General features: G+C 37.4%; 2 protein-coding genes across 2 annotated transcripts; one reads left to right on the top strand and one right to left on the bottom strand.

Annotated features, from left to right (window-relative positions):
• LOC140851977 (RNA-binding protein L-like) lies at window positions 1-4714 on the top strand. Its single transcript, XM_073244487.1, has 7 exons — window positions 1-386; window positions 917-1001; window positions 2383-2438; window positions 2530-2660; window positions 2754-2850; window positions 2941-3087; window positions 4391-4714. Exons 1-7 carry the CDS (start codon window positions 306-308, stop codon window positions 4427-4429), a joined length of 636 nt encoding a protein of 211 aa, XP_073100588.1. The 5' UTR covers window positions 1-305; the 3' UTR covers window positions 4430-4714.
• Window positions 4715-7925: 3211 nt separating this feature from the next.
• Window positions 7926-10690, bottom strand: LOC140851935 (photosynthetic NDH subunit of subcomplex B 1, chloroplastic-like). Its single transcript, XM_073244225.1, has 6 exons — window positions 10087-10690; window positions 9593-9783; window positions 9108-9365; window positions 8576-8681; window positions 8385-8470; window positions 7926-8236 (listed from the first exon to the last, which is right to left on the bottom strand). Exons 1-6 carry the CDS (start codon window positions 10663-10665, stop codon window positions 8071-8073), a joined length of 1386 nt encoding a protein of 461 aa, XP_073100326.1. The 5' UTR covers window positions 10666-10690; the 3' UTR covers window positions 7926-8070.
• Window positions 10691-10724: the final 34 nt, after the last annotated feature.

Here is a 10724-nt window from a genome sequence, read left to right as displayed (position 1 = left end):
TCTTCCCGTGGACTTATTTTGGGCTGAAACAGGGGACCTCACGGTCCCCTCGTTGGGTGGCCGGCCGGCGGCGCAGCCGGCGTGGGACGACCATCGGCAGGAGAGGGACGTTCCGGCGGCAAGGGGCGGCCAAACCGGTGGTCGACGGTGACCACCGGCAACGGAAAAACGGCAAAAAGAAGATTCTACCGCAACAAAATCCGGCGACTCCGGTCGCCGGCGAGTGTGCACATCGGCACGGGAAGGAAGGGGGAGGAGAGAGGAAGGGGAGGAGGCTTACCTCCGTCGCCGGCGAGGCTTTTCCGATGAGAAATTGGATGGCACAAGGACGGGTCTCCGTGAAGAAATTTCCGACGATTGCCGCCGTTTTGCCCCGGGATTCTTTGGTAGGAAGAAGGGAGAAGGGTCTCCCCTTTAAATAGAACCAAAGGAGAGGAGTTTGACCCCTCTCCGGTGAGGTTTCCGACTTCGATTAGGAGCCGGTCGGGAGAAGAAGACTCCTTGTGGGAGTCTTCATCATTTTTTTTTTTTTTTTGGTTTGTTTGGGCTGGCGGGCTATCACATTTATTATATTACATTTCTTCCTGTGTCATTGATTGGAGGCTGTTTTGCAGGAACTAGTAACAATTTGTTCACTTACTGATGTGAATCATTGAAGCATTATTCAATTCAATGTTCATATATCCTGCATTTACATTTGTAGTAATCCTTTGAATGTTTAGTTTTTAGATTTTCATAGAGCGGAATCTACTACCTTAGCTTGTTTTTATTTCCCAGTTATACACTTCAAGATAAGCGGCATGTACAAAGTCATTTCCTTCCTAGCCCATTTCCTTTGTGAATTGGGCTAATTTAATGCAGTTGTAAGTAATAAAACTTAAAAAAACTTATAAAAACTCATGTTGTCTCGAAGCAGGATGCCAAGAGGCTCTCTTCATTTAGGGGCCTGGAACTGAATTCAGCTGAGATGCATATCTTCTTTAGTGCGTGGACTCGGTTAGGTCAGTGTTATTGTTTATGTCATAATTTTGTTGTTAGCTATTTCGTGGCAACCTATGCTGCTCATTCTTCTTAAACTTTTGAGTTCGTTACATTTTTAGTGCTTCTATACTTTCAATTCTGTGTCAGTTCCTTAGAATTAAAGAGTTGTCTGCTCCTCATTTGATCTTCTTTTCCCAGTTTCTTACGTTTAAAGAGCTCCCGGCCAAGTTATATATATGTATATATATTCCAATTTCAATCTCCTTCTAATTTTTGAATTAATTCATTCGAGATGCTGCTCTGGATCTTTTAGAAAATTCCTTTGATTTACTCCATGTCTGTGCAGGAAGCTGTTTCCTTTGTTTTTTTTTTTTATAGTTGATTGGGTTCATGTTTTAGGTTTTGGTTTTATGGGAGTTCCTTTTCAAGATTGATGATCGATTTTATGTCGTCTTCAGAGTGACTAATATGTGATATTTAGTCCTTTTTAATTAGTGTCATGTTTATGCATTCCTTTACAAATTCTTTGTTTTTCATGATCTTTCCACTAGCAGTCTCGTTATTTGTGTCAGCTGTACTAAGTCTTGTTCCATGGGACTAGACAGTTATTTTTGATGATCTATATGCGTCTACCTCATCTTTTATTGAGCTCTCTATATAGAGCTTTGTACATCTTAAGATGGAATGACTATCAATGCAATGGCTGATAAATTAAGCATGTTGGGCACCCATGCAAAGATGAGGAACTTAGCTAGAATGTGTCCTGGATGATAGCATTATTGAATGTTTTCAGCATCATTTGTGTTGGAAGCCTAACTTCAGGTTACACCTGATTTGCTCATAGCTTTCTTATTCAGATTATTGTAATACTGCAAAATATTTCCCTCCATTACCTGCATTCTTTGTCATACTGGTTTATCTTTATTTGCTTCTTGAGGCTAATGAAGGTGGAAGAAAAAATCTTATTGTGCTGTAAATTGATATTTTGAGATGAAGAAAAGATGTTTCATGGAGAAGTGCCATTTTCCTTGAACTTGTGAGTAAATTATCATGGTTGCAAAGTGATTTACAGCTATCTTCAAATTTTGTGGCCTATGGTATTGCATTTGGTTGCATTGGTGTTAATGGAATCATCAAAATAGATTAGCATGTGGTGGCTCTTATATTCGAAGTTTTTATGCTTCTTCCATATTTCTGACCTCTCTATAATGAAGTATGTCTAGTATGTAACTCTTATATTCTGTATCTGCAACAATTTTTGTTGTCTGTGTGGTAAATTTTGTAACACCTTTTGGAAGGAGACTGTATACTGAACCCATCAGGTGCAAATTAGATTCTACCTTTACCTTTTCTCTGTAAGTCTTACAGTAGGCATTTTTTTTTTTTATATCATTTCTGCAGCTTCTTTTCAGACTGCTACTGGAACTCAGTCCGAGAATGATCCAAATAATACAACTGTGCGTACTTTTTGCTTCTTTCTTTTTAATTATTAATGTGATAACAGTGACTTATTCCCTGTATTCTGATAAGGTGCCATGCTGAGTGCAGATTTTTGTTGGTGGGCTTGATTCAAATGTTACTGAAGAAGTTTTGCGGCAGGTTTTTAGCCCATATGGTGAGTTGGTCCATGTAAAGATACCTGTTGGCAAGCATTGCGGGTTCGTCCAATTCGCTAACAGGTTTGCAATATTCAAATTGTACCTAACTTTATGCTAGAAATATCAGAACTACCTTTTTTTTTACATTTTCATATATTCTATGATGCTTTTCAGGGCTTGTGCGGAGGAGGCGTTGCTAATGCTGCAGGGAACCCAGTTGGGGGGACAAAATATACGGCTTTCATGGGGTCGAAGCCCTACTAACAAACAGGTTAAGTGCTACTCACCTCCAAGCATATTTGTTTCTTTTGGTTCCAGTGAGTCTAACAGGTTTTAAAACATGTCTTGTGGATGTTTTCAGCCACAACCGGACCCCAACCAATGGAATGGTAGCTATTATGGCTATGGGCAAGGCTATGAAGCGTACAGTTATGCCCAACCACCACAAGATCCTAACATGTATGCTTATGGAACCTATCCAGGCTACGGGAACTATCAGCAACAACAGGTAACAATGCTCCTTGCCGCCTACTTTCCTGACCTGTTTTCAGATGGCTATATTTTGAATGTTTTTTTAATGCGTATTGTCTTTTCCTGCTTGATACTTGTGTGATGCCTTATCTGGATTTCTATCAAGTATGCATGCACCCACTTTAGATTGTCCTTCACATTCATGCACCGCACGCACATGCATGCCCCATGTGCAGCAGCACACCCATTTCAGAATCATGGTTTAATGCTTCCTATGCATAAATTGATGAGGAATGCTATCTCAATGTTCTGGAATTGCATTTCATGATATTTAGGAACTCAATTTCTGTATTCCCTCCCAGAATTTTTCCAACAGTGATGCGTGTATGATAGTACTTGCGCTATGTTTGGTTCGTAGGAATCAAAAAAATCAGAATGGTTATTGGAAGTTGGAGATCGGAACTGCAATTCCTATTCTGTTATTTAGACAGGAAATGAAGAGGTGCATGGAGAAGGAATGCTATTTTCTGGATAATGTCATTCACTAACGAACAAAACCAAATTGACAGCCGTTATAATTCTTAAAGGGGCACCATATACATACATACATACATATGTATGTATGTATATATATATGCATATGTATATATATGTATGTATGTGTGGGTGCGCGCGCGCGTGTAGATATGCATATATGTATATATATACATATATATTAGGGAACTTCTAACCAACAGGGACTATAAAGTTTTGATGATTTGTTATTTTACATTTTCACATATTGTCCTTATTCTGTTATTTATATATAATACATATATTCTTTATTGCATCCTTGTCTATATGATTTTTTTTTTTTTTTTTGTGGTGGGGGAAGGGGGGCACTTGTTGGAGCTAACCAATCTATATATTCGGACTGTGCAGTGAACTTCAGAGACATGAAGCTGAGTTCTGGTCTCGATGGTAGCAATCGGATAGGCTTGTTATTCTACCCCGCTGCTTGGTATTCTCAGTTTATGAGGATTCTCATATACGAATGCAACCGATTCTACTCTTTGTCCAAATCCCTAGGAGATTTGGTTCCTTTGTTTCAGTTTTCAACTTTGTAATTCTGGCTGAACCTCTGGGGGCTTTAGTTAGTGGAATGACCATGTATTCAGTGTTGTGATGGCTGTTTTGTTGAAGTTTAGATTGAAACATATGTTATGCTGTGTATGACCATTTCGTATCTTGAAGTTTGATATAGAATTTGTGTGATGTTTAGTTTGAGTGGTGCCTGCCAGCTTCTGCTTGCCTACCTTGGATATGTTACTGCCTTTTTTTTTTTTTTCCCTTGTTTGTAGGTTCTCTCTCTCCCTCCTCTCTGGATGGTTGAATGTTGATAGATAGGTAGGCGGTGGAAGGCGAGAGAAATTGGGTTCTGGCCTTTGCTGCAAAACCAGTAAAAATGACTTTCTTGTAACAGGATGTAGATGGTTGCTTTTGCAAAACATCCTTTGGTATTGGACGTGCAATTTGCAACTTTTTTTATCCTCTCTAGCTAATCCTTTTTCTCCTGCAGATGGAGCTTTAAAGAAATTGTCCTAAACCCTAAACCCTTGGATTTAAACTATGCGGTCTTCAATGTTAAAAATCTGGCTTTCAATTAAATAATCAGTTTTGAGCAAGTTTGCTTGTGAGTTCCTTTCAATTTTCCAGTCATCAGGTTTTCACTTTTCCTGATCTTATTGGATTAGAGGACTAACTAATCCTAAAGGCTCTCGAATAAAGTCCAGCTTTGCGACTGATATTCCATTTCAACAAGCATATGCTAAGATATGTTATAGTTCACTAAGCAAGGACCGAGCAATAGCCTTGACATGGATAATATTTCCAAAGTGATGCAAAGTGACATTTAACATCTATCAGTTGTCCATAAAAATATTCTATGTTAAATTTCAAATATTGGAAAAGATGAGAAATTACTGCTATCAAAAAATATGTTAAAGCCTGAAATAATCTCTAACACTAAACATGTAAGTACGAAAGGTAACAAATGAAAAGGCAATTACTAATTCTATAGTTTCAAGCTGATTCAAAGCCACCTCCGTGCCGGATTTGCCATTAATGCTTCTTCTCAGACCCGTAATTTAGAAGCTGAGAGTAGATCCAAAGCATGCATGAAGAACATTCTTGCACAAGTGACCAAAAGATAGCACTTCATACGGTCGATGGAAACTTACAGTTCAAATTTTACTTTTATTTTGATAAATTTCTAGTAGATGGCATTAAAATTATTTCATATTAATTTACTATATTATATTATATAATAACCACCATAGCTTCTTTTTTTTTTTTTAGGATACAAATAGACGGTCACATCATTCTAGTGCGAGAGCAGTTCAAAGAGTCGGAATACAAAATATCTTTCAGGATCTAAGGGCAAATGTCATCTGGACGCCAAGTCCAATCTCTATAATGCTTGGCAACAAAAGAAATCACTCAAGCCGCAACACTATTGGCCTATTAGTAAGTATACCAAATAGTCATCTTAGTGGAATAACGAAAAGAACCACCATGGCCTACTCTGCACCTTGTGTGTGAATGTATATATGTTGAAATTTTATAATAAATAGTATTTAAAATGTTTATACTCAATAATTACACTTTCAAGTTATTGTATAATTTATCAAGAGGAGAAGGAAAATCATTTTAATGCTGCACTTCTAGATTACTATATGATAATCTCCCCTTCTCTTTTTTACTATTTTTTTAAGTGTAAATTATTTTGATAGATTTCTATGCTGTTTTATTTTGAATTATCATTTTATCTTGCTTGCAAAAATAAAATGTTATTTCCCTAAATGGGATAGATTCCTGATAAAAGGGTTCAAGTTCTCTGAAACAAAACTATAGGATTTTAGAGAAAATAGTAGGAGATGGCTGGATACTAAAAAGTAAATCATCGATGATAATTAGATTGTTTTTTTTTTATTATTGTACATTCAAATGGATAACTATTATACAGCTATTAAGTGTCAATTAGAGAGTGTGTGATTATACTTCATTAACTATTATTTCATATTTGCTACATAGAGAAGTATATTACTTCTAACCATTATACTGTATTTTATTAAGAACTATTCAGTTTGGCATTAAGCAAGCATAAGATAAATGGATTCAAAAATATTTATATATATTGAAACTTATAAGATGGTTATCTAGGGATTATGCAAGAAATTGTCCAGCAATTATACTTCTTTATAGCTTTCTCTATATCTAGTGTCTTCTGTCTATAAACTTGATAATTGCGATGTAAAAACCTACATTAATTAGCATTATACTAATAAAATTATAATATAATATTTCTTTAATATATATTTTCTTAAATATAGGTTTGCTAATTTTAAATATATAAAAAATAGTTTTAAATTTATTCTCCTTGTTTAATATTTAGATATGAATTACATATATAAGTTCTTTTATAATATTGCACGTCAGTTTCTATTTTTAATATATTATTTAGTGAAAGATAATTGGTTTCTATCTCATATTTAAAATATTAGATTCATCACAATTTTTGCAATAAAACAATTATAACTCTTTTATATTATTATAATGTATGGTAATTTGTGAAGCAATGTAAGAGCTAATAAAGTTTGGATATCTTTGTGATACACGTAGAATGTTTGTACAGTGGGATCATACACAATTATTAGAAGCTGCGCCGGTGTACGCACCCAACCCGCCCCAGAGGCGGTCATTCGCTTGCGTGAGTCCGAGTTGCCGGGTCGTTGAGTTATCATGGACAAGGGAACTTTCGTTTGATATGTTGTACCATTTTGCAATTTTCGTTATGTTTTTTTGCCATTTATTGCTATTACTTCTTTGCGGTTATTGAAAGCGATTTGCGTATTCCTAGTCGGTGATTAGGGTCCAGATTTTCGTTTTATATTCCATTGGGTTTTCTTTGTGGGTATCTTTGTCTGTTTGTGCTGCATAATGATTTTTTCTCGTAGGTCTTGCAGCATTTTAATGCGATTTCAATTTTGTTCTCTGTTGCAGGGAAACTTAAATTTACTTGTTTCATTTTGATAACCTTCCATTTCTCGCACTTATTGTGCTATGTTTTCATATCTTGTATAGTGTAGTTCATTAATAATATTAACGTCGTAAAGTTGCTATCGTTATCATAGTAGAAACATCATGTATAATCTATGTAAACCCTTATCCACATCTATGTTCCAGAGTTCGAATCATAAAATAGGCTTGCTTGATGAACGGTTTGAATGACTAGCCTGTATGGTTTATGGCTTATATATTGAACATGGTATGACCTCTTGAATATTTAAGTTTTCTCAGAGGTTATTGTCATACTCAATCCAGTGTAGTTGCAAGTTAAGCTATGCTCTAATATTCAATCCTATCGGTGCTTCTAAGTCGTGGCTTTTGTGTTTGGCCAGCTGCCTAGCTGATATGCAATATGGACGGATGCAAGAACAGCGTAAGTAAGACAACACTAGTATCCATGTAGTCTACTTTGTTGATTATCTATCAGGACAAATGGTAGGTCATACAATGATCTAGAACAAATAGCAAGTGAGTTGAAACATTCTGTTATATGTCCACAGGACAAACAGAAATCATATTGGTATATTGACTAATTTTATTCTAGTTCTTACTGGGACCATGGAAGTTTATTTGTCAATTTTTAGTCTTAAGAAGTATTTATTCAAACCTAACCCTTTAGATGCTGCCATGAGACATATCTATTGAATTATCTTGTGTAATCCTTGCCTCTGTTTTACTTCTGGTACTTGGTGAAATCATTGGAGCACTAGGAATATTGAGCTAGTCGGGAACGATGTGATACAAATTTTCCAACATCACAAAAGAAGATTTGGCATAAAGATGCTGTAAGATAGAGCATGAAGCCTTGACTTTTAACATCATCTATTTTAATAACAATTTATATTTCAGATTGCTGTACTGATATACTATCTACAAGTTAACCAAAAATAGAGTGCAGTAGAACCATCCTTCTCTAAGCAAAAACCGGAGATCTTTCAAGAGTTTGCACTGCATTCTTTACAGCCTCAACATCAATGTCAACGAGCTTTCCTGTTTTTGATGATATGATTTCACATCTGTTTTCTTCTGCATTAGGAACAAAAAGTTGCCCTTTCTCTTCAGAAGAAAATAATGCAATGCTGCAAACAGGACAAAAATAACATCTTATGCCAGGAAAATCAAACTTCATCAAAGTAAATATCCTAGGTCTGCTATTTGAGCATACAAAGTAAGCAATAAACAACAACGCATATTTAACACAATCTCTGGCAGTATCAGAAATTGAACCTTGGTTTATCACGAGCATTTGCAAGTTGGATTGCTGCTGTGTTTGTGGCTACCACTCCGACCGAGTCATTGATGACAGCTGCCAGCTGATGCATGGATTCAAATAGAAGAAATGAAATGCAGGTTCCCATAGGATTAATCTATCAAGCACAGAACTCAGCCATGGAGACTAGAGTGAAAGAAGAAAAGACCTGGCCTGGTGTGGTGGTGAATAAAATGCTCGAATCTTCTCCCACTGTTTCCTCTACATCATCCCTCACCTTTTCATGTGGGATTACAAAGAGAGGCTTGACACCCCTGTTTCCATAAGCAAGTTATATCATGCATAGCAACAACTTTTATTTCCATAAATTCATTAGAACCAGGGCCTGTAATTTGGTTTAATTTTTATAGCTGCATTAATTACTTAATGATTATTCGTATAACAAATATAATTATTTTTTAGGTTCACTTTTTTTATAATCTAGCCTTATTAGTTCCTACAAATTAAGAACCTAATGTACATATATCTGCCTCTTGAGTTTGAACATAGATTTTTATCCACTAAAATTTTGATTTTACTATGATGGTGAAAACATGACAACATGATCCAAATTATAAAAGGACAGACTTTCTGGAAAGGTATGTGCTTGTGTGATAATATAAGGTCTCATTCTTAGATCTCTTAGTTCTCTCAATTTCAAAGATCTTGGTCATTCTGCTACTGTGCTTAGCTATGCATACCTTATGTCCTTCACTATTTCAGACCAGAGTTGGATAGGTAGCAAACTATCTTTGTCCCCCCTTGATTGCATTGAAGCCACAGAATCAGTCTCTATTCCATGGATAACTATATATTTTCCTTTCTCTACACCAGCCTTTTTACATCTTTGTTCTACATGAGCCTTGAGCTTCTTTGAAATCGAAATTCTCAGCTGAGGCACAGGATGCCTTGGGACGTTACGAGCTGGTCTCCCCAACCATTCCTCCATCAGATGATACCTGTAATATTATTATCATCAATATGCAGCAAAATAAGAATATGAAATCTAATTTTCTCCATCTGATTTCTTTTACAAGTCATGCAAGATGGTGCCATGAAATTGTCTACCTAGAGCTGTATAATAATGGAGAGCTTCAGCTGAATTGTTCAACATTAGTAAACATGTTAAACTATGGAATCAAACAGGAGTCTTCAATGAATAAGGTATAGCTAATGATGATCTCACATGTTATATCCACCCTCTGAGAGGTTCATCCCTGGTGAGGTGAATGTCTCTGTTAAAAGCAATCCTGCACCAGCTGCATTCACATTTGGGTAGACATAGCTTACTTTGTCTCGAGCTGATGTCAAGAACAAAAATGCTGCATGACCGAGCCCCGCAAGCTTTGTCGATAAGATCAAATCATAATACCTATTCTATCAACATGAAGAGTGAAAGATGTGAAAATATTTGGAGAAGAAGCGGAAAATGAAAGATAGAGGGAGAGAGGAATTTGTATTTCTGCTCCAATCACATTGGATACATCTCTCAGGTTTATATATACTAGTGTACAAACTCCATATAAGGAATATAATATAGGCCGATTCAGGATCATTGCCAGAAAGAATATTGAGAACTACAGATTAAGGCAAAGTAATCTAGCCTCCACAAAGAACATAATATGGTTCCATAATATGATGAAGCTAAAAAAAACTGAAATAAAAATAAGAACTATTGACCTTGAGCGCTCCGACCATGTCAGCATACTCGGCTGGCTCGGGGAAGTCATCATCAGGATCATAAGCATTGGCATATCTCACATTCTTGTTCAACTCGTAGGTCTGCTTCCCCCTCGGCGATGCGACGACATCGATCAGAACGCCCGGGTACCGATCCTTGATCAGTTGGATGGCAGGGAAGAAGAGGAGGTTCTCATAAACCCCTCCTGAGATGATACAGCAGCACCTCCGGACATCCCCCCGCACCTTGGAGGCCAGAGAGGCGAGCTCCACGTTGAACCCAGAAGGGAACTTGAGGAAGCCATATGGGTTTCCGGGATCGTCGGGCGGCCTCGGGTCCTCTTCCTGCTTGCCATCGGCGAAGAGGGAGGTGTATTCTGCGCCCGGGTCCTCGCCGTCGTCGAAGGGATCGAGCCACGGGTTCTTCTTCTTGGCGAAGGTGGAGAAGGTGGGCCTATTGGGATGGGGAGCTTTGTGGGGTGGGGTGAAAAGGGGGTTGGAGAGGTGGGTTGGTGGGATTGGAGGGCGAGAGGGGAGGAAGGAAGAGAGGGATTTGGGAAGGAGGTGAGGTGAAGCCATGGGATAGAGCTTGGTGTGGTTGTGTTTTGGAGTTAAAGTGGATGTGGTGACCGTTGGAG

This window comes from Elaeis guineensis, chromosome 10 (assembly GCF_000442705.2).
Source record: "Elaeis guineensis isolate ETL-2024a chromosome 10, EG11, whole genome shotgun sequence".
In the NCBI taxonomy this organism is placed as follows: domain Eukaryota; kingdom Viridiplantae; phylum Streptophyta; class Magnoliopsida; order Arecales; family Arecaceae; genus Elaeis; species Elaeis guineensis.
This window is presented reverse-complemented; position numbering and strand designations above follow the sequence as displayed.